The sequence below is a fragment of the Symsagittifera roscoffensis genome, chromosome 2 (genome assembly GCF_963678635.1).
Source record: "Symsagittifera roscoffensis chromosome 2, txSymRosc1.1, whole genome shotgun sequence".
NCBI classification, from domain to species: domain Eukaryota; kingdom Metazoa; phylum Xenacoelomorpha; order Acoela; family Convolutidae; genus Symsagittifera; species Symsagittifera roscoffensis.
The window spans coordinates 11862988-11886528 of NC_087063.1; the positions used below are offsets into that span (position 1 = coordinate 11862988).

The window sequence follows — 23541 nt, forward strand, 5'->3', positions numbered from 1 at the left end:
ACGTGAAAATCCCTTTAACCCCCCAAACCAGGCATCACGACTACCATATTGGACAACACATTCATTTACACAAGGTGAATTAAATTTAGTCAATGATCCAATAGATATTTCTACGGATACAACAACATCCTCATCACTACCAGAAACATTATCACTACCATCAACACCATCAATAAGCCAGATTTCACCACCACCTTTTAACTTAAATTTTCCAAATAATCTCGACGCCAGATATCGAGAACAATCATCAACAAATATCCCTTTAAGACTAGATTGGAATACATTTACAGCCCCTCCACCATTATTTGGACAACATCTAGAAAGTAATCGCCTTCACAACTGGGCACTTAATAGATTACAATACCGACAAGACATTCACGACGATATCCGTGATCACAATATCCAAATACTCCAACAAAACAGTTTACAATTAAAGTTTGAAATCACAGTTAAATTAAACAACATTACTCAACATCCCTACCCATTAAACCCACCAAACATAACAGCCCAATCACTACCACCACCATTTATAACCACTGAAGTAATATATAAATACGACAGATATATTAAAAAGACAATTGGTTACATCACATTTTATAACCCATACTCAGGATTATCATAACATGTATATTCTAAAATTATTAATTTTTCTCCAACTCCTTTTTCTAGTAATCTCAAATCAAAACATAAACCCTTCTCCCCGCACAGGACCCCAAGATTTATTAGTAACACATTACGATTGTGAAGAAAACGAACAAAAAACACTACACAAGTATGCAATAAATCAAGTATCACAGTGCGAAACAGAACCCCAAGCCATAGAAACTACAAATGTAATAGCAACACTTTATTCAAAAGCCCGAGCAACTACAGTTATAGGATATAAATTCACAGCAACATTTTCTGAAAAGAAAGTACATTGTTCACAAGTCTCAAACGGAAATAAAAACCGACTTGACCATGAATCATTCTACCAGAGTAATATAGAACGACTTTTACATCTCAATCCCGAAGATTGTAAAAACGAGTTACTCCGACTAAACATCACAAAAAATAAAAACACAGATAGAAATTTAGTATATTTCCAAGTTTTTTCAGATTCTGTACATCAAGCAGAACTTGAAAGATATCAAGGACATATAAAATTAGATGAAAAATACCCATACAACGGCGCACACGGACGATTAACCTATGACATGCACGATAAACACTGGATACCACACATTGGTATAAATGACCCATCAAACTGCAAAGCAGACACAAAAAATAAAGGATACCAAGAAATAATGTTTTTCGATTGGAAAATACAACTCGAAAAAATACAACTCACACGAGATTTATCAGACAACACAATGATTTATCAAGGAATTAGATTACCTTGTAAAAACGACCAAGGTTATTGCGACCCTACAACCAGAACACAAGCAACAATTGTTTGGTTCCCCGAAGACACATGTACAACATTTCAAGTAGCAAAAATACACGCTCGTATGATAAAATTTCACGAAAAATATTTTATACAATCAATACCATATGAACAAGTAAATCCATTACGAAAAATAAGTTCTAATTTTCGAAACATTCATAATATAGAAAATAAATTAACACGTTTTCAAATATATCAAGAAACAGAACTTGCATGTAAATACAGAAACCCACTTCACAAAACACAATACTCTGAAAAATTAGTTGAATACGAAAATGGATTCGACTTGACCACTGGAAAAATAAAAGTCGACCCATACGCCACAAGTCATCCCCTAAACGAAGGAACATCATATATACCAGTTAATTTTCAAAAGAATACAGGTCAACCTGGTGGACATTTAAAGCCCCAAGACGATCAAAGCACACGTTTACAAGAACTATCACTAATGAATAGTACATATTTTGGTAATATCCACTATAATATTCACTTAGATATGAAACTAGACTACACGATTAGCCGAATTTTTCAAGAAATGTCACTCTCCGAATTAGAAACATTACACCAACTATGCGAATTAGAAAGAACACAAATATTACAATCACTTGCACTAGCAGTATTAAAAATACCCTACGCAGGATATTTACTATCAGGAAATAGATCAAATTTTTTAGACTATGAAGGAAACATCTTATGCTTTTATACTTGTACTAAAAAAGTATCACCACTATACGTTTTTGAAGATAAACGATGCTATAAAAGAATCCCTATCTTTTATAAGAATAAAGTACATTTCGTTGACACACTTTCACGAAGAACCTATTTCTGGGATACCGCAGTTCCATGTGGATCAGAAAATAGCCACAACGTAGTACAACTAAATTCTGATGAAGATAAATATTACCTTCTCACCCCATATCCCACATTAATGCAATCACTCAAAAAATTTTCACCAGAAAGCATTCGCGCTATCGCTCGAAGCCCAAATATAGACTTACAATCAATAGGAATATACTCAAAATCAGATATTCAACATCACATTAGAACACAACAATTCCAGGAATTATTAACACAAATGGACACAATACAAAGACAATCAATTGACCAAAACTTACGCAAACTTGCCGAAACCGCAGGATTTGCAGACATCTATACGCAAGACTATAGCGGATATTTTAAGGACATTAAAGATTATATATATCTAAACGGTGAAAAATACCGTCCCCAAGATATATCACCTATCAATATTTTTAGCTTTGTTACACTTAAGAATGAAAATCTTGATTTTCTAGGATGGCCCTACTACATCTTAGAAAAACTGACTATTTTATACGCAATGTTTAACTTTATTGGATTTCTTTTTTCACTCTTAAAAGGAATCTATAACACATGTGCTATACACACACAAGTCAATAGACAAGCAAGTGTAGCACGCATACTATTTGCAGGATTTTTTGGAATATTTTCTACATCTATAAACAAAATTCTTTTAGACGCACAAATAAAAGAATATAACACAAAAATAGCAACAAGACAGAACACATACGACGAAGAACATAACAATGCAGACACAACACCAACAGCACCACAGTTACCACCCCTACCACATAACCATCCATTATCCCTAGTCCCACGTAATTTTCGAAATTTAGCCATAACACATAATAATTTTAGACCAACCATATCACAAAGTCCCATCCAACATATAATGCCACACCACTCACAAGATGAAAATACTTATGAACAAATTATAGAACAACCCCATACCACCGCTTTTCAGTCTCAAAATAATAATTTTTTTAGCCCACGATGAGCCGACAACTTGGATCCCTACACCGATCAAATTCCCACCCAACCAACCTCACCACTCCAATCCCAATAATACCACTTTTTGCTTTTCCGCCACCCGATTTCCCATCCAGTAATGTAACATCCGGCATGAAATCCGATACTAATTCACACATCTCAGTTTTATACTCCATCTCACAACTCAATAACCCGAATATTGAAACCCCCGATGAATTTGCCGACTCTGAACCATCTCCATCAAATAATTTTCACACCAATTCCTTAAATTTTTCCCAACCCCCTTTTCAACCCATACTACCAAATAACCCTGACCCAACCAATTCTACACCCTCTTATGCTTCCCAAGTCACTCCAACCTACTCCTCACTTTACTCAGACCAATCATCTCATTCTCCAGACACCCCCCGAATCTCCCCAGAACTAGATAATTTCATTACCCTACAACAACAACCCTATCACCTTGACACCCCAACCATAAACCAAATCTCATCCACAATAGATTCATCCAACCCTCCTACCCCTACACCCTCTTCAATTTATACTGAATCATTAGCACCATCATCCACAACTACTGAATCTTCACTCAGCACTAATAGAGCTTACCGCACTTTTAAAAGAAAATTCCCCAACCATCCTTTCCCAGCAAAACCAGGAACAGCCCGTGAATATATAAATCATCCAAAACACACTAACACAAAAGAATTTTTAGCTATCACCTTACCCTCATTTCCACAATACACCTTAAACACCCCTCACGACACTAACGAAACACGCAGCTTTGTAGACGAATACGTTTTAATGCCTACCCTTCCTTGGACCTCATATTATCATTTTACAAATCCCCTTTGCTTACCTTTATCTAACACTCATATCGAATTAGAACGAAATAAGGACATGCTATATCGACTCACTACAACACTAACACCTAGACAATTTACTTACATTGGATATAAAAAATCACTAAAAACACACACTGCACCCCGAGCTAATGAATATACACTAGAATATTACGATCATAACATCATCAGAACTAACCAAGATCAATTCTTAGACGACGATCGCTTCGCTAACCCACAAATCACCGAGAAATTTTTCATTAAAACACCATATGTATTTACACTAAATATCTTCGATCGCAAGTTTGACCACATTATTTCAGAAGCACTAACAGACACGCAAGCCTACGAAAGTTTTAAAGAACGCTTCCAAATATTTTCACTAACCTTTCATTTCCTTGCACCACATGAAAGAGATTTGCACTGCTCACACGATATTATTTTGCGCACTAAACAAACACACACATATACTTATTATCGTTTCATCCAAAATCACTTTGACCTACACACTCCCTCCAGACAACCACACCATCGTTTTCAATTCATCAATTCCAAATACACCTCACCATTCTTTCTTAACTTCACATATTGCATTAAAGATACTAACCTTCATGGTATTCTTCGAAATTATGATCCCATAACCCAAATGTATATCTTTTGTCCCATCACCAAGACCTTCAACGCAGAAGAATCCCGACCCTTCCTCATCCCACACGAGTTTGTACAACCTATAGAAATCCCCATTTTAGAATTCATCCATAACACTAAATTCAACCACAAATTATATAATCTAATCCAAAACACACCTTATGAATTTGCAGTTGGCACTGAAGAACTAACCACCATTAAGGCACTTCAATTGCTTTGGCCACTGCTTCAAACTAAAAATATCATCCGCATCTTAGCCAAATTACTAACAACTTCAGATCTCATCCACGACATCTTCCCCCACGGTTTCTTCCCCGACGACTAACAGGTAAGTATGAATTATACATATTACTTACTAATTTAAATATTAGAAACTCACCATTCTTTATCCATGTTTTCTTTAGAATTTTAGCCTTCATCCTAGATCATCTGAAAAATTCACAAAAGAAAAATAAAAAATAGCAAACTTCTTCAAAACTGTTTAAAACCCTATTAAATTTTTGCACCAACAATTAAATAAATATAATACCAATGCAGTAAATTAATTTATAAATTTTTCCCCCACAAGCAGTAAATCTAATAATGATGAAAATTTGTAACTTAATTTTCCCCAACAACTAGCAGTAAAGATAAAATTCTATGTAGTAAATTAATAAGAAGCAAATACAGTACTAACCTTTTGCTATTTTCATTCACTCGCACAAGAATTCTATCCAAACTCGCACAGCTCGCCCACGAAGAATTGTTTAAAATAATGAATTTCAGTTTCAAGCTTTCACACTCGATAACTCTAACACAAGATAACAGGTTTCAAACTTTCCTTTAACCCGGTTGGAAAGGAATTATATACTAAACAAAACTAACTAATGCAGCTTACTAAACACCACAACACATAGCATAACAGCATGACTAAGAAAAGGAAACCAACGGTACCCAAACCGGATTAACCCAGTTTAAAACTGGATAATTTATTCTTTTGAAGACTATTATAAAGTCTAAGAAAGAAATAATAAAACACAAAAAAGTCGAAAGACAAACCCATACCACAAACAATTTGATTTTTGAAAAAAGGACACAACCAACAAAACATAAGAAAAACCACAACAAACCCAACATAAAACGTTGTCACATAACAGGACCTCTCACAAAAACCGCATGCAATCATACTCCCACTCCTGGCCTAACCCACCAGGAAGGACGTCCTGAGCATGCTCTATAGCCGGCCTAACCCACCGCGCTACATCCACGCTTTGTGACCATACTCCTATTTTTAATAAGAGCTACTCAAGGGTGAGTAACTCTTCAAAATAACTGAACTAAAACAAAAAGCTTTTGTGAAAACAACTAACTAAAATCATAATTAAAAAATATTAAACTAATAAAAGTTTTATAAAATGTAAATTATATTATGCAATATATAGATCAGCATACAACACCAAAGACAAACATCCAAAGACAAAATGAAACCACTACACTCGAAAAAGAATGGCCAACCACAATCAATATGCCGCCCACAATCACAACTCAAAGGATTTAGAGTACGACTTGACTTCGCAGAAAAGGACTTCATTGAACTAGACCAATGACCACCTCGATGTTCAAGTATACGTACAGATCCGAGTAACCAGGCATCCCCTCCACGCACAATCTCCACGCCATTCCCAGACAAGATCAAAACACAAAGAAGTTCTCATCAATGAAACAGAAAAACCTGACATAGCCAACCATTCTGAAATCAGATTTGAGTTTGTTGCGAAAACCCAGTCGTTGTCATGAGATGACACAATGATCGAACCTGCAACTTCTCTAACAAGAGAACCCAGAAGAAATATGATGTTCGCCAAACACCAACGTCCATCATCCATCCTTTGAATTACAGAAAGACTATTCTAAAAAAACTCTGTAAAACCCGGATGGGTGGAACCTGATCTAAACTACATTTTATGATTGGATAAATTAGATATTTTACCAATGTAAAGTATTTAATATTAACCAATCATGATCCATCTAACTAACAATCCACTTATTTGTAAGTGCTGAAATTACTTGTAATTTCAGCACCAGAGAGATTTGAATTTAACTTAGAAATTAGTTGAACTCTCCCGAGTACTTCAGCAGCCGCAATAAACCAGTATACCCTAGATCTATTGAGCCTAGCAGAGACTAGTTAAACAACCTGAGACTAGACAGTATAAGAGTAAGATTAGGATCGGTATTAGACTAAGAAGTTGCACGAACCTATCCGGCCGAAAATAAGATAGCGTGACGAGCAGACGGTGTACCCTATCCGAAATTACTCTATGAGTTATACCCATCGGTCCTAACTCACAACCCTTATAGAATCATTGATAACTTCTAACTCCAATTCCCCTATAATCGAGCAAGACTGCTCGTATCAGGGCAAAACCAAAAAATTAAAATTTGAGTTTTTTTTGAAAATCATCACACCACACGCCATATTAAGTACAAAGTGATAAATTTTGCTTCTAGTAACATATCAACTATGGCAAATAAGCTTCCTTCAACTAATTTGGAATGATTTCTAATAAGGATTAAATATCCGCTTACCCGTTAATAGCGCAAAATATACCGTGCGTTACTTGTCCCAAATTGGACAAAATGGCTATTTTTAAACCCCCATCACTTTACAAAAAAAAACGTTCACAGGTAAAAATATCTTTTCAAATTTAAGCTAAGCATAAAATTACCTTTTGAGTGATGTTTTAAAATTCCGTCAAAATGGCTAGTTAAAAAGTCTTAATATGTCTGAAGAAAAAACCCATCCCGAGCACAACTATTCCGTTCCTTTTGTTACGAAAGTCGGAAAAATAAGACCAGTTAGCTTGCCTCAATTCATTTTGGAGCGATTATGAAAGTGGATAATTTGCCACGCATAAATATTTCGCGTATTGAAACTATCAAAATTTTATTCAGCAGCAAAGCCATCCGCATTTTAGTCTAGCGCAAGCAACTTATCTTGGCAATCCAAAATTTCACGGATCAATACCCACACGCTGTTAACTTTTGTTAAATCGGTCTGGGTCAAAAAACCACCCCAGGCGTATAGATTCTTCACTTTCTTCGAAATTTGGAACAAAAATATGCAACCGAATGTCGCGTCATCTACATAAAATTGTGTTGTTGTTCCGACTTTTGAAAAAAGTGCGGAAAATTTATGCTTGGGGTGGTTTTTTTTCGGTCAATTTGCGACTTGTTAAGTTAGCATTTTTGACGGATTCTTATAGCATCTGAAATAAATTGTTGTTGTGAGCTCAAATTTAAAAAGATATTTCAGCTGTGACTATTTTTCGTTAAACTCCGGGGGTTTGAAAATTGCTAATTTGGCTAATTTGGGATAATTAACCCAAAATTTTGCGTTCTTAACACGGCGTAAGCAGCGGATTAACGCGTTCCAAATTGAATTGAGACAAGTCAATTGGTCGTATTGTTAGGATAGAAGACCTTAAACACATTCCTTTGTAGCTTACATTAGCTAACAAAACAAGCTTTTTTTCTTCAATTATTTCGGCAATTTTTCAATCAAACGTCTTTAAATGGGACGTAAAAAGCAGTCGGAAGATTGAGGGCTTCGCTCTGATATACGAGCAGTCTTGTTTTAAAATATAAATAGGTTTTCAATTCTCTTTGGCTTCATTGGAGCCATATTTGGGGCGACGTATGATTGAAAATTTGGTCAATCCGAGTTGATTGGTACCTCCAGAATACTAGTTTATATGATTGATTAGCATTAGGGTGACTGGTCCCATTTATTGTTTGTTAAGATGCGTAGCATTTTACATGAACGTGAAGCATGAGCAAGACTTGGAGGAAATCAATTACAGGTGAAACTCAACAAGACTTCTCGTTTCAGGGCGAAGCCCTAAATGTTCCGATTGCCTTCTTTTTTCTATGGAGTTTTGTTCGCTTTAAAAAAAATTATGCAATTTTCAAAAAAAAGATAACATAAAAAATTAGTTTTTTTTGAAAATCATCGCCCACAGCGTTTTTTTTTTAAAAAATCCTTGCCCACATGCTATGTAAAGTGCAGAACTCATCGCTATAGCAAAGTATCAAATAGTCTCAATAGGATGCCTCAGTCCAAAGTGGAACAATTTCTCAGAGAGATTTCAAAGAAAGATAAAATATTTCGCGTGATAAAGGCCTGATGTATAACGCGCGTTGACTATCTCAATTTGGTCAAATTATTTTAATTGGCACTGTTTAAATCCGAAAAACGGCGACAGGTTAAATATATTTTTTTTCAAATTTGAGCTCAGGACAACAATACTTTTCGGATGATAAAAATTTTTTTTTGTCAAATATAGCCAATTAAGAAGTTGAAATTTGTCTGGAGAAAAAAAACACACCGAGCACAATTATCCGTAACTTTCTTCAAAAGTCGGAACAATGAATTAACTTTTAAAACAAGTCCGGTTAAGATGATTTGTAACCGATAAATGGCCAACTGTTGAACTCCTTATAGAGAACAATGTTTTGGGCCTGGTTTGGAATCATACGCAATATTTTCGGGGCTAGGTTTTTTTGTAGAGAAGGTGGGGAGAAACTGAGAGAATAGGGGATTGGCCAGCTCCTTCCAACATGATGGCACTACAGCTCAGCCCAGTCTGAAGTAAAATGCCGGTGTTGGTCAGCGTGAGGGGGCTAATCATTGTTCATAAACTTAATTAATGAAAAAGCTTTTGGTTGGCGAAGTTTGATAAAAGCTATGTGTGAGTGGGAAGCTGTTTTTCGAGGTTCAACGGCAAACTCTGTCTTTAAATTCAGCAGGAAAAAAACTGTTCTGCCGGGAAAACTTTTGGCTAAGATCGAATTTATTGTTTAATTTAAAGCACGTTACTTCCTGTTGATTATATTGCCTAATTTAATGAGTTGGTTTCAAAATAAGACAAGATCGTCGTATCAGGGCGAAGCCTTGATTGTTCCGATGCCTTTTAAGGTCTATGGAACAGTAATCACATGAAAAATTCATTATAAAAAAATTTATTATTTTTTTAAATTTGAGATTTTTTGTAAAAACTTTCCACCACACGTCATATTAAGTACAAAGTGATAGATTTTTCTCCTAGTAACGTAGCAATTAAGACAACTATCTTGCTCAGACCGACTTCTAAAAGGGATCAAATCTCCGCTAACGAATTTTATTGCGCGTTAATTGTCCCGAATTGGCCGTATTTGCAATCTTTAAACCCTCATAACTTTACAAACAAGACTGTTCGTATATCAGAGCAAAGCCCTGAATGCTCCAACTGTCTCTTAATTTAAATCGAATAGTTTTGGGAAAATAAAATACTGAAAACCTATACATTTTGGACAATATCAATGTGTAAAATTTTGAGTCGTACGAAATAATAATACCAATTAGCTAGCCTCAATTCAATTTGGAACGATTTTGCTGCGCGGGATAATTCGCCACGCATAAATAACGATCTCAAAAATATGAATAAACTCTCTAAAATGCGCTCAAGTTTGTCCAGAATTTGGCAAAATTGGCAATTTTTAAACCCCGAGAATTAAAAAAAAAAAATTATCGGAGGTTAAATATCTTTTTACATTTGAACTCAGGAACTCCATATCTTCAATGGGGTAAAAAAAAATTTTTTTCAAAATAATTATTTCGATTGGTGAAATTTGACTGAAAAACCCACACCGAGCATAAATATTCCGTTTTCTTCGAAATTCGGAACAAAAATGATCACAAATGAAATATTTTTTAAATTAGAGCTCAGGACAAAAATAAATTTCGGCTGATATAAAACAATTTTGTCAAGCATTGCTACTTAGAAAGTCAAAATTTGTCTAAAAAAACACACCCTTTTGAAGAAAGTGACGGAATATTTGAGCTCGGGTGTGTTTTTTTTAGACAAATTTTGACTTTCTAAGTAGCAATGTTTGACAAAATTGTTTTATATCAGCCGTCACTTTCTTCAAAAGTTTCGAAACTCTTGAATAGCAAATTAATGGCCTGGTTTTTCAGTAGTGAGAAATTATGAAAGAAATGATTTCAGTCAGGCGCGGGAACTTACGGAGGGGGGCAGATTTTCAATAAAAATTTGTCGACTTTTTTTTAGGTCAACCAAACTGATTTTCTGACTGAGCTCTCCCAAATCACTATTAAGACCCTAATTTGGCACAATTTTCTGCGCCATAGGTAAATTTTTGAAAAAAAACAGGCCAAAAAAGGCGTTTTTATGCACTTTTTGGAAAATTTTGACCAAAAAATCGCTTTTTTTTCGGCGCGCGCTCCCCCCGCAAAATTAGTATATTTTGGCGCCAAAGGCGCCTTTAGAAAAATTTTAAAATCAGTCACCAAAAATGGATATAGCAAATAAGTACAAAGGGGGGACCCTTTAAGTCGGCAGGGGTCGAATTCCTGAGGCGGGGGGGGGGTCCGTTTTCCGTTTCCTTTAAATCCGCTACTGATTTCAGTTCATTTATGTCCGACTAATCGCAATTAATTACTCATCAGTTGACCATTCCCAAGCCCTTTGCAAAGGCCTGCTTGCTGACTATGGGATATTACCGCCTTAAGAATTTGAGAGAATTGTTCGTTAGTTAGTTTGTATCACAATTGCGGTTGACCGATATTTGGTAGTTTTTCGAATTGGGGGCGAATGCCTTTCCTGTCCCCCGCTAATGAACTCGATTTCTTCTACAAAATAACCCATTTTTTTCCTACTGATCTTAAATTAAACTTGGCACCAGTATATAGCAATTTTGAAGGGAAGCACCTGCAAAAAACAAAGAATTATTTTTGGTCAAAACCTTTCAAAATGTGCCAAAAACGATATTTTTGGCTTTTTCAAAAATTAGCCTACAGCATATTTTGATCTAGTAAATTAATACACGGGATGAAATCGTAAATTCATTTTGACCCACCTAAACTTAAAGTTCTAAATTTTTTTTGGAACTCCGCTTGCTCCTTTCTAGATCCCCTAGAAAATTTCTAGATCCGCTCATGCTTTAACCTGTTCCGAAATTAGTGCGAACTATAGTTTATTCAGGGCTTTTCACCTTTTCTTTTTTCTGCTCCCCCTCTCTCACTTGCGATGTTTCATTGGCCTAATTTTTTGTTCGCATGGTCTAACTATTATGATAGTTACTTCCCTAATTGCTAACACCTTTTGTCATCATAACAACCTCCTAAAGTAAAAGATCTCACCTGTGCAGCAATCGGCTTCTCAGAAACGTGCAGCACTACAGATTTTAAGATTGATTTGATGTTTAGTTTTTGGGCACTTTCAGTCATTATATAAGCTGTACTTAGTCGTTATTTGCAGCGATTCTATCATTTTGAACACCGCCTAATTTTTTTTCTCTTTATAACCGCACATTTTAATCTGAACTTAATCTACTTTTTTTCTTAATATAATCACATGCACATGAAAATAGTCCTCATATCAATGTTTATAACAATCGAAAGTAGTGATCAAAAGTAATACAGTAAGAGTTTGCAGGTGCGGAGAAATCGAAAAAGAGCCAATCAGACAAAAGTGTGATTGATTAAAAATTTAACTGAGTTATTTGCACTGAGTTATCTTGGAAATACAGGCTGCAGTTGCTGTACAAAGGTAATTTGGGATTTTGTGATGAAATTTTCCCTCTGTGCAGCCATCCTTGTGCTACAGATTGTCTCTCTCCTTCAAATGACTACGCATTCCGATGAAATTATGAAAAGGTATGAAAAAATTTTCAAATTCTATAATTTAGCATTTGAAAAGTTATGGGGGAAAAGTTAACTATTAGGGCAAGACAAGCGAGTCATTAACATTCAGGTAAGCGACTCTAATGATTTTGATCAAAGTCAAGGTTACAAATCAGTCTAAACAAACCAGATAACATTTTCCGCCACCTAGAATTGAAGGTAATTCCACAAAGTAATTCCACAAATTTGCTTTTTATGTTCCAACAGACTCGACCAAACAATGGTATACTCTAAAATTTTCAAACCAAATGCATTAGGAAGATACTCATAACCCAAAAAGGCGAGTAACAAAAAAATTCTGCTCAGTCCGCTACGATTTTCGTGGCATTTGCATTGCAGGTAATTCCAATAAGTACAGACATGACTTAACCAGATGTAAACTCAAACTGCAGTAAGCTCCCATATGTACATACTATTCAATATTAGCGTTATCGAACTTTTAACAAGTTCATTGACTTTCAACAAGAACAAACGATAAAAAATACTTTTTCTGAGTTCTTCAAAGTCCTTACCGAGTCAATTGATCTCAGAAACATGCAACAACCAAGTCGAATTCGAGTAGCAGATATAACCCGATGTAAAGTCCGAAATAACGCGAAACGAAATCACATAAATTAGCACTATTTTTCTTTGACCTAAACTTCGTTGACCTAAAAAGTCTCGCAAAAATTTCTTTTTTTTTTTGAATAATTTTCGATTGTTAATCTGAATAATTTTGGTTTTCAAAGCAAACTAGAAAAAAATTGAATAGCCGATAAACTGAGAGCAGCTTCAAATCTAATTAACCAGACTTGTGTCACTTTATTCATGCCAGTTTGCTTTTTGTACGCGTGGAATTTGCATCAAGTTATCGGCAACCCATGTACATTTTATTCATCCAGCTATCTCAGTTTGCTGCCTCATTTCGAATTAAAAACGTAAAAAGGGGCTGGAATATATGACAAGCGATGAGTTTTAGACTAAACTAAAACCAATGAAAAAGGGTTGGTCAGTGGCGACAATTAATGACAAAATCTATTAAAATTGAGCTATTGATCTCTTCAAAAATTTCGCCTAGGGTACCTACCTGGATAGAAATTTGCTTTTTATGTTCCAACAGACTCGGCCAGACGTCGGTATACTCTAGACTTTTCAACCCAAGTGCGTTAGGAAGATACTCATAACCCAAAAAGGCGAGTAACCAAAAATCCTGCTCAGTCGACTTTGATTTTCGTACGTGTGGCATTTGCATTAAATTTTTGGCGAACCAAGTACATTCTATTCATCCAGCTATTCCCTTTTGCGGCCTCATTTCGAAATAAACATGTGAAGTGAAGCTGGAATATTTAAACAAGCGTTGACTTTTTGACCGAACGAAAGCCAATGAGCTCAAGTTGGTCAGTGGCAGCAATCGATAGCAAAATTTTTTTAAATCGAGCTATGGATCTTTTCAATCAATTCGCCTATGGTATCTTACCGGATCGACATTTGCTGTTTTTGTCCCGACAGACCTGACCAAAGATCGGTTTGTTTCGAACTTCTCAGTTCACGTTCAATAGGATATACTTGAAACTTATGAAGGAGGAAACTTTCAGAAGAAAAATTTGAATTGATTCATAAGAATAGGCAATTAACAAAAAACCAGCTCAGTCAAGCTTGCATTTTTTAAGTGTGGCATTTGCACTTAGTTTTCGGCAACTCATGTAAATTATATTCATCCAGTCAACCCAGTTTTCTGCCTCATTTCGAATTGAAAAAGTAAAATGCGGTTGGAATATAAGTCAACCTTTGATTTTTAGAACAACTATTTCCAATTAAATAAGGTTGGTCAGTGGCAACAATTGCTGACAATACTACACAAAATTGAGCTATGGATTTCTTCGATCATTTCCCCTATGGTACCTAGCCGGATAGGGAAGGGCTAATTATGTTCTGACAGACTTGGCCGAAGATTGTTATTTCTCGATCTTCTCAATGCAAGTTCGTTAGGAAGAGACTTGAACTGTTTAAGAGAGAAAAAACTTTTAGAAAAACATTTGTTGTGGTTCAATCAAATCGGTAAGTAACAAAAAAGCCCTGATTAGTTCAATTGTTTTTCGCATTTGAACTAAAATTTCTGCGACCATGTAGGTTTTAATAATCCTGCTATCCACTTTTGCAGCCCCATTTTGAATTGAAGTTTTGAAACTTCGCTGGAATATATAAACGAGAGATGAATTTCAGACGAAACTAAACCCAATGACATCAGGTTTGTCATTGACGACAATTGAGAACAAAATCTAATAAAAGTGATCTATGGATGTCTTCAATCAATTACTTTATAGTACCTACCAGGATGGAGACTTTTTATTTTGTTCCGGCACACTCGAACAAAGATCGAAATAGTTTGAACTTCTCAATCCAGGTTCGTTAGGAAAAGATTTCAAACTGTTGAGGGGAAAAAATCAGGAAAAAAAATGTATTAATTAAGTCAAATAGTCAAGTAGCAAAAAATTCTGCTTAGTCCAGCATATTTTTCGTGTTTGTGGCATTTGCGCTAATGTTAATCTATCGCAGTTCCTTTTTTTTCCAGTTTGCTGCCTATTTCGAATTTGAAATGATAATTGTGGCTGGAATATATGTACGAGCAATTTTTCTGGACCAAACTAAACTGAATTAAGGTTGATCAGTGTCGAAAATTTAAGACAAAATCTGATTAAAGTGAGCTATGGATCTCTTTAATCAATTCCCCTATGATAACTACGCGGATAAAGAATTGCTTTTTTTGTTCCCACAGACTCGAAAAAAATCGGTATATTTCTAACTTCTCATTATAGGTTTAATACGAGTAGACTTGAAACTGCTAAAAAAAGAACTTCAGAAAAAAGTTTGTTACGATTTATTCAATTAGGCAAGTAGAAAGATGCCTGCTTAGTCCTAATTGCTTTTCGTTCGCGTGACAATTGCACTAAATTTTCAGCGACCCATGTAAATTAAAGTTATCCAGTTATCCCAATTTGCTGCCCTATTTCGAATTGATTGAAAATATGGAATTTGGCTGGAATGTAAAAGACTCGGCCGAAGATTGATATTTTTCGAATTTATCAACACAGGTTCGTTAGGTTTCGACCGTTTCCATTCTAATTTGTTATTTTTTTAATATGTCCGACCGAGGAAACCATTTGACCTAATTCCACCAAAAGAAAACATTTCTTCCGAAGGTTGGCCGAGGAAAAACCAGTTTGCGACAGCGGATTTTTTTGAGCAAAAACAGTTCCGGTCGAGAGAAAAAACAGTTCTTCTAGGTTTGACAGAAGATAAATTACCATTGAGTATCGAATATGCTGGTCTTGCTATCTGCAAAACACAGACACACAACACATACAAAAAAAATTGGGCGCAAAAAATTACAAGTAATTTGGTTTTTTTGTCATATTTTTTTGCTGTATATATATATATATATATATATATATATATATATATATATATATATATATACAGCAAAAAAATATGACAAAAAAACCAAATTACTTGTAATTTTTTGCGCCCAATTTTTTTTCGATGTTTTGACTTGTGTTCAACACTATGCTTCGGCTTTGTGTTCAATTTTATGTTTCGACTTTGGGTTTGACTTTTTGTTTTGACCGACTCGACTTTATATTTCGACTTCGAGTTCGAACAAAGGGCCTTCTCGACTATGAACTGTTGATCGAACTCTGACATGTGCCCAATTAGGCTCGGTCGAAAGATAAATCGCACGTCTCAACTCGGTATCGAATATCCATCCCTATAATGTACCAAATCAAGTTAGCCAAATGCGAACTTTGTAACGAACCCTTTTTCAAACTGATTGTTGAAAGTGATCGTTGAAAGGATCCGCGCTAATTGCAGTCGATTTATATAAAGCTGCATACGTTTCTAGTTCCTGTATTTTGAGAGATCATGAAAATTCGGCATTTAGCTGTTTATATGTACAGTTTCTCTTTGGTTGTTTTAGAGCTTTAGTTAACACGCGAGCTGCATTGAATGACTTCGAAATTTTGTCATCAGGTTGGTAACTATACAGTATTCTTTTCTTAATTTTTGCTAAAAATTAGGAATTGTTTTTTAATCAGCAATCTTTGATATGGTACAATTCTGAATTTTAAGTACTTTGTTCACATTCATTGTTGTGTTAATGAAATTAATGGTATTGTTTTCAGCAACCAACCTGATAACAAAGAATCTGACATCAGGTATGTTCTGATAAGCATGTGAAAATCAGATATAATCGTTAGCTTATTTTTCCTTGATCGTTAACATATTCAAATGGTTCTTCTTTCCTGAAGTTTTGATTTTTCTTCTATCACTGAAAATGGGGAGGTGTTTGGTAATCCGGTGTTTCGTTTCTTTTTCCACGAAAAAAAGCGTCTGATAGGGTCGGGTGAATTACTATTTTAAGGCACTTTTAATAGTTATTAAATCTGTATGAAAAATTCAAACGTTTTCGAGTTGCACTGAAAAATCGTGTTGAATTTTATGTTTTATTTATGTCCGAGTTAGAGCAAACTAAGTCGGTAAGCCAAGAAAGAGTAGAGCGAATTAAAAATTTGGCACATTTACACTTTCCCCTCCATACTTGAATTTCATTTTGAACAATACTGCTTGTATCAGGGCGAGGTCTTGAATGTTCCGAATGCATTTTGAGACCAAGGGAAAAGTTTTGCTTCGAAAAAAAAGGATGAAAAGTTTTTAGAAAAAATATTTTGAAAAATCATCTCCCGCCCATAAGATGTTAAAAACAAGTTTTGAAAATCAACATTTTTCGCCACACTCTTCCTTCCCTCTCCCAAGGCCAAAAAAGTTTTAAACTCTTAAATTGAGCAACTTTCCTCATCATTTTTAGCATCGATATTGCAGAAACATTTTGTGGTTGGAACTTACTGCACCTACTTGCACAGTAACCTGATATGCCTGTTAATCTATTGTTTTTGTTTTCAGTGATATAAAGAAGCCCGATCGATACACTTTGCTTCAATGACTACCCGTACTGAGAAAATTCTTCATTTCTGACCTGAAATATTTTGTATCTAATCTAATTTCTGGTCAGAAATTCTTTTTGAAATGTTCAAAGAAAGCATGGATTTTCTTTAAATTCTTTATTTCTCATCCTAATTCTGACATCACGCATTTAGCGGTAATAACACGTAAAACAAACATAAAACCCGGTATTTTGAAAGGGGGGACTGGAAAAGAGCCCTGATTTCTGGTTTTTTCCAGAAACTGTTTATTTCTAAACTAGAAAAAAAAATAGATAATTTCTGCACGGAAAATACGAGAAAACTAAGGCTAGATAACCTACATAAAATTTCTATCAAGAAAAACAGCTTCCATTGGATACGGGAATGAAGAAATCATGATACATATATTTCAATGTGGCGGTCATCAGCAGATCAAAACTTTTGTCGCCAATCAACCGTTTCTTTCCCATAGTTGATCAAATGGAACTTCTCTATTTTTCCTTTCAATTTCCTGGAATTTAATTTGAAACGTATAAATTTTACATTTTAGAAAGAACAAGGCTTAAACCATTCAAAAGGCGATACCTAGCAACCTGTTTAAACTTGGTACCTTGCATATCCATATCCCTTTCAGATCGTAGAATGAACCTTTAAAAATATTAGCTACAACTACTTGGTGTGATTTTTTAGCAATTAAGAAAAGCGACAATTCGACACAAGGCAATTTAATCAGAGTTCTTTGCTTATTATTCCACAAAACATTTCATATCGAATACCACGCCCGCTTAGGCATGACCGCTTAATCAAACGATCGCGAATTACTTAGATAAAATTTAAGTCAGATTACTCTGCGGCAAGTTGTCGCTTCTCTAAATGCTACCATAACTGCCACGTGCTACCATAATGTTCCGACCATCTTCATAAAATACGGTCAAGAAAATTGTGGCGTGTTACCATAATGTTCCGAGCATACTCATAAAATACGTTCCAAATACGTGGAAAAAAAACTAAAACACATCGGAATACAAAGTTTCTCCCCATTTTCAATAATTGGAACAATTAGCGCTTATTTTGGGACCCACATTTATGCTGAGCTTGTCCTTGATTAAAAATTGTTCTGATAAAATAAATCGACTTTGTTTTTCTCAATCAAAAATTATTAATTGTATTTTATTTATTGAAAATATATTTAAATACATTATATTTCTTTACAGACCTGTATTTAACATTAAGCATCACTCAGTGTTTTGAAGGCTCAGATAGCTTCTTGGTATTAAGAATATAAGAACGGAAATTAGGCAAACCAGTGGGCTAGGAGACATAGTTACTGCTAGGATAATTACTGCTACAATTTAGAAACCACTTAAAGCTTTCTAATGATGCGAAAAAATCGAGAACTACTCCAGTCGAGTTTGGCTGATTTTGGTTTCAATTTACTAGAAAGCAACAAAACTGCTCGTATATCAGGGCAAAGCCCTGAATGTTCCGTCTGCATTTTCAGCCCAATTTAAATTTTTTGCTTGAAAAACTGACAAAATAATAGAAAAAAAACTACAAAAAGATTTTTTAAATTATTTTTCCTTCAATTGAATCCACCCACACGCAAAAGTAAACTACAAAAAAATGTATTAATTGTCTTGTATTCTAATGATACCACCAAAAGAATTGCCTCAATTCAATTTGGATCGCATTAATCCGCAGCTCCAAATTGGCTAAATTAGCAATTTTCAAACCACCATAACACAACGAAATATTGTCTATATCTTGCAGATGGTATAGAAAAATTCTATCAAAAATGCTTAGTTAAACAGTCAAAAAATGACTGAATAAAAACCATACCAAGCATAAATAATTCGAACTTTTTTCGAAAGCCGAAACAAAATTTTAATATTTTAAATTTTAAATTTTAATAATTTTAATATGGGCCCAAGCAAGTTACACAAGTATACTTTTGATGAAAATAACTTTTCTCATTAGCAGATATTCAATGAAGCACAATCAAATTTTTGGAGGTCACTTATTTTTACATTGAGGCGAAGCTGAGCTTCGCATCACTTGCGTAACCAAACAAGAAAACGAAAAGAAAAATCGAAAAGGTAAAAAAACTAGACCTATTAAAAAAAAATAAGGCTAGTTTTGAAAAAAAAAACATGACAAGGCAATAGAATGTGTAATGAGCATCGGAAGATAATGTACCCAGCAGAAACAAAGCCGAAAAAAACTTGTCAGAAACACTGTAAGCCGAAAAAAAACAACAAGACTTCAGAATTCTGAAAAGTTGTTAAGACCACCTCATTCTCAAAACACTTCATTTGCTCGTGAGGACACTAAGCCGATATAATATAGGCCAAAACGTATCAAGCCAAAACGGAAAAATAAAAAACGAAACATATCAAAAAAAATTAAGGTTTATATGAAAGCATTAAGTCCCCCTGAAACTGAAAACACAAACAAGCACACAAAAACTTCTGCTCGTCGAATGACGCAATATGAGGCCAATAAGCCGATTTAATGTATGCATAAACCTATCAAGCCGAAAAAAAGGAAAAATCAAAAAAGCCGGAAATTATTATCAAGAAAAAATTGATTTATATTTCTATAAGGAATATTAGATTTTTGCGCGATCAACAGGTGAGCATGAAAAATATCTTTCTGTAGCAACGACTCAAAATTAAGTCACTAAGTCGATGAAAAAAAGCCGAAATCATTTGGGCAAAAATAAGTTTTCAAACGAAAACGAAAAATATCTACATATACATATATATCAGTCAAGTTTAGTAAAAATACAAAAAGCAGAGGTAGCACTAAAAAACGGTAATAAAAAAATTTAAAATCTACAATATGGCAACTAAGCCCACAAAACATAAGCAGAAGTTATCAAACTGACAATTTTTTTGAAACGGACTACTTCCCGTTTGAAAAAAGGTCCGGTCAGTTTCGAACCCAAAACTTTTGGCGTCCCAGAGGTATGCGTTACCTCCAAACTAGGTGTGGCGGAGACACGTAGAAATGTGAATTCATTATGAACCAGGATACCAATTGATTCAACTGATTCTGTTTAACAAGTTGTAAGCCCGAAAAAAATCTATATTCCAGTTGATAACGCTTGCTAATCGCGATATCTAATCTACTGTTTTACCGGTTTTTGTATTTTTTTTTGCCCCATGATGATTTCGCACTTTTTAGCATAACTAGTACATAATGTTCCGACCAGTCTTAAGAATATATAACAATATTTTTTCAAATTATTGTCGTTTTTTTTTTGGCATGCTGTGATAAAAGGAGCCGAACAAAAAACTGTGGATTAGGTATATTCAACAGCCAACTAAAATAAGCAAACTGAAAAACATTTTTTGTAGAAAAATTACTAAACGAAAAAAATTTGATTTTCGAAAAGTTTTTCAAGTTTTTTTTGCAGTTTTTTGAATTTTCCAACAAGGCGCTAAAGTACTCTTAGTAAACTAACGTTACTTAAGCAAAACAAAATTTTAACGTTTTAAATTAAGCTATTGTACGCTTTTAAACAATTAAAACAAGACTGCTCGCTCGCTTTATTTGCTTGAAATAAGACGAAAAATCAAAAATTTCAAACCAAGCAAAAAGAAAGAAAAAACCAAGTGGAAAGCAAAAAGCAAAAAAAAATAAAACCCGAATACAATGTTCCTTCCCCTTTTCAATGGTCAGAACAAAAATTCTTGTCAAAGAATTGTTTGACTGTGGTCTAATGACGCTCTATCAGGCTTGAGACTGGGTTATGAATTCTACAAAATTCTGCTTTATTCTGATACTAAAGCCTGACAACAATTTACTATTATTATGATGCTCAAACAATGCTTTGGAGGCCGTATTTTGCCAGCCTATCGAAACTTGTTAGAAAGGTGCTCTTAGACATTAAGTTGAAAGATGATGCCGTACTTAAGCTGTTGGATTTAAATTTTATTACACGGTTGATGATATTTTTTAGAATTCAGTTGGATCAAATCTTTCGAAGGGGCCGTTTTTGGTCTATCATTAACCGTTTAGAGAGGTGATCATCATAAAAATATCTCCTGAACAGAGGTTAGAGTTATAGACTCGAGTTTGTTCTATGAAAAATTAATGGACTTGTTTTTTCCCGTGTCTGTACAAAACAGTCCAATACAAAACAGTCCAAAAACAAAACAGTCTGGAAAAGTATATAAAAGAACGACAAAGCATTCCGATACAAATCAGTCCGAAAAACAGTCCCAATTAATAATTGTTTCAACAAGCCGGTAGGCCGAGAATTGTCACAACAAACATAATGAACAAATTAGTGACCACCGCAGTCGCGCCAACGTGTTGCGAGCTTGCCAACAGAGGGTAGGACTTACTACGAAATTTAGAGACGGTTATCTCCGCGAAGCGGCAATACGCGCGTAGCGCGTCCACCGGCGACCTCAAACCGCACTGTTTTGTTTTGTACTGATTTTTTCCTTCATTACATGATCTGTTGGACCGTTTTGTATTGGACTGTTTAGCAAGAGACTGTTTTGTATATGCACAGTTTTTCCCAAATGGCGCAGAAACAGTATATGAAAATGTTAAGAAACCTACTATACTCGAATTAAGCAGACCATTTTTGGCGATTCAAACATCTGAAAAAACAGCTTTTAAAGCCCAACTTGATTAGTCTATGAACCAGTAGGACTTTGCTTGCGTTATGCTTTCGTTATCAGAGAACCAGTTATGCTTTCGGAATATAGTGCAGCAAATCCTTCATTTGCTATGTCTGCACGACACATGCTGTTCCTGATCCAAGTCTGTTTGTTTTGCGTAGAACAGTCTTGAATTCAAACAAGACTGCTCGTACCCAGGGCAAAGCCCAGAACGTTCCGACTCCCCCTTAGTCCATATCGAATAGTTTTTGGGAAAAGAAAATATTGAAAAACTATAAATTTTGGACAAGATGAAAGATCGAGGTAAGAATTTAAGTCATACGACCAATTAGCTAGCCTCCATTCAGTTTGGAACAATTTCGCTGTGCGGGATAACTCGCCATAAATAATTCGCGTTACGATTTAAGCATTATGAATAGAAATTTCAAAACGCGCATAACTAAGTCCAAAGCATGGACATTGGCAATTTCAAACTCCCAGAAGTTAGCAAAAATGATCGGAGGTAAAATATCTTTTTTTTATTTGATTTCAGGGAGTCAATATTCTCAACGGGGTATAAAAAAACTTTTAGTCAAAAAGTAAATATTTTGATTGCCGAAAATTGACTGATTGAAACAAAATCACCCCAAGTCCGAACCAAAATTGTCAGTAGTAAGAGTATTGGAGGTAAATAAAACTAATATTCATCAGAAAGCAAAGTTTTCAATGCTAGCAGTTAAGAAAATTAGCTACGCAAACGTCAACTCTATCAGTGGAGCTCAATTCACGTGACAATTCTACAACGGTTAATGCTTGTACAAATTAAGTTCGTCGTATGGAGATAAAACTTCGGTTTCAACAAGCCGAAAACTATAATAACAGCGCTAGTAGGTAAAAACTGGTTTAAAAGGTTAAAACTGTAAAAACTAACGTTTCGAAAAACTTTTGGTCTAAAAAACTTCAGAAATAAGTGCGACAGAATTAAAGCTGAACACCGTGTGTCAATTTACGTGTGCCATTCTTACCGTAAGCGAAAGGCCAATACAGCAACCATGCTATTAATTAACTATTAGTTTTAACCAATGGGTGTAAAATTTATTGATTACCATTTGACCGTTCTGTGAACAAAGTTATTTACGGGAAAATAATTTAGTAACCGATTGCAATGCCCTTGCTTATCGCAAAAGTACTTTTACACAAAGGCCAATAGTGTTCCGCACCACATGCGATAAAAAATACGATCCCTTGCTTGGCAATAATTTAAAACCGGAATTTCATTCAAAAAACGATTCTTTCTATTTAATTCAAACACACAATCAGAGCAACCTTGAGCAACACGGCCAGTCATTAAATCTAAGAGCACGGATCGCTCAGAGCAACGGTTAAAAAATTATTTTTCGGTTATCTTTTATTCTTCATTGAGTTACCAACATAGTTGCCAATCCGTTCGGATTCAGTAAGTACTGATAGGACAAAGTTTGACATGTCGCAGCCAGCACGATACAAAAACCCGCTGAGTATTCTA

At 34.9% G+C, this 23541-nt stretch overlaps 2 protein-coding genes across 10 annotated transcripts in view; both read left to right on the forward strand.

Annotated features, from left to right (window-relative positions):
* The window catches only part of LOC134840607 (uncharacterized), a 36740-nt gene extending 19224 nt beyond the window's left edge, over positions 1-17516 (forward strand). The window contains exons 4-7 of the mRNA XM_063856534.1: positions 12289-12415; positions 16398-16450; positions 16603-16635; positions 17381-17516. Coding sequence (XP_063712604.1) covers positions 12289-12415; positions 16398-16450; positions 16603-16635; positions 17381-17388 — 221 coding nt within the window. The 3' untranslated portion in view covers positions 17389-17516. The remainder of the gene's footprint in view (positions 1-12288; positions 12416-16397; positions 16451-16602; positions 16636-17380) is intronic.
* LOC134840715 (dynein axonemal heavy chain 2-like) overlaps positions 1-23541 on the forward strand; it is a 446672-nt gene that overhangs the window by 170774 nt on the left and 252357 nt on the right. The window lies entirely within an intron of this gene.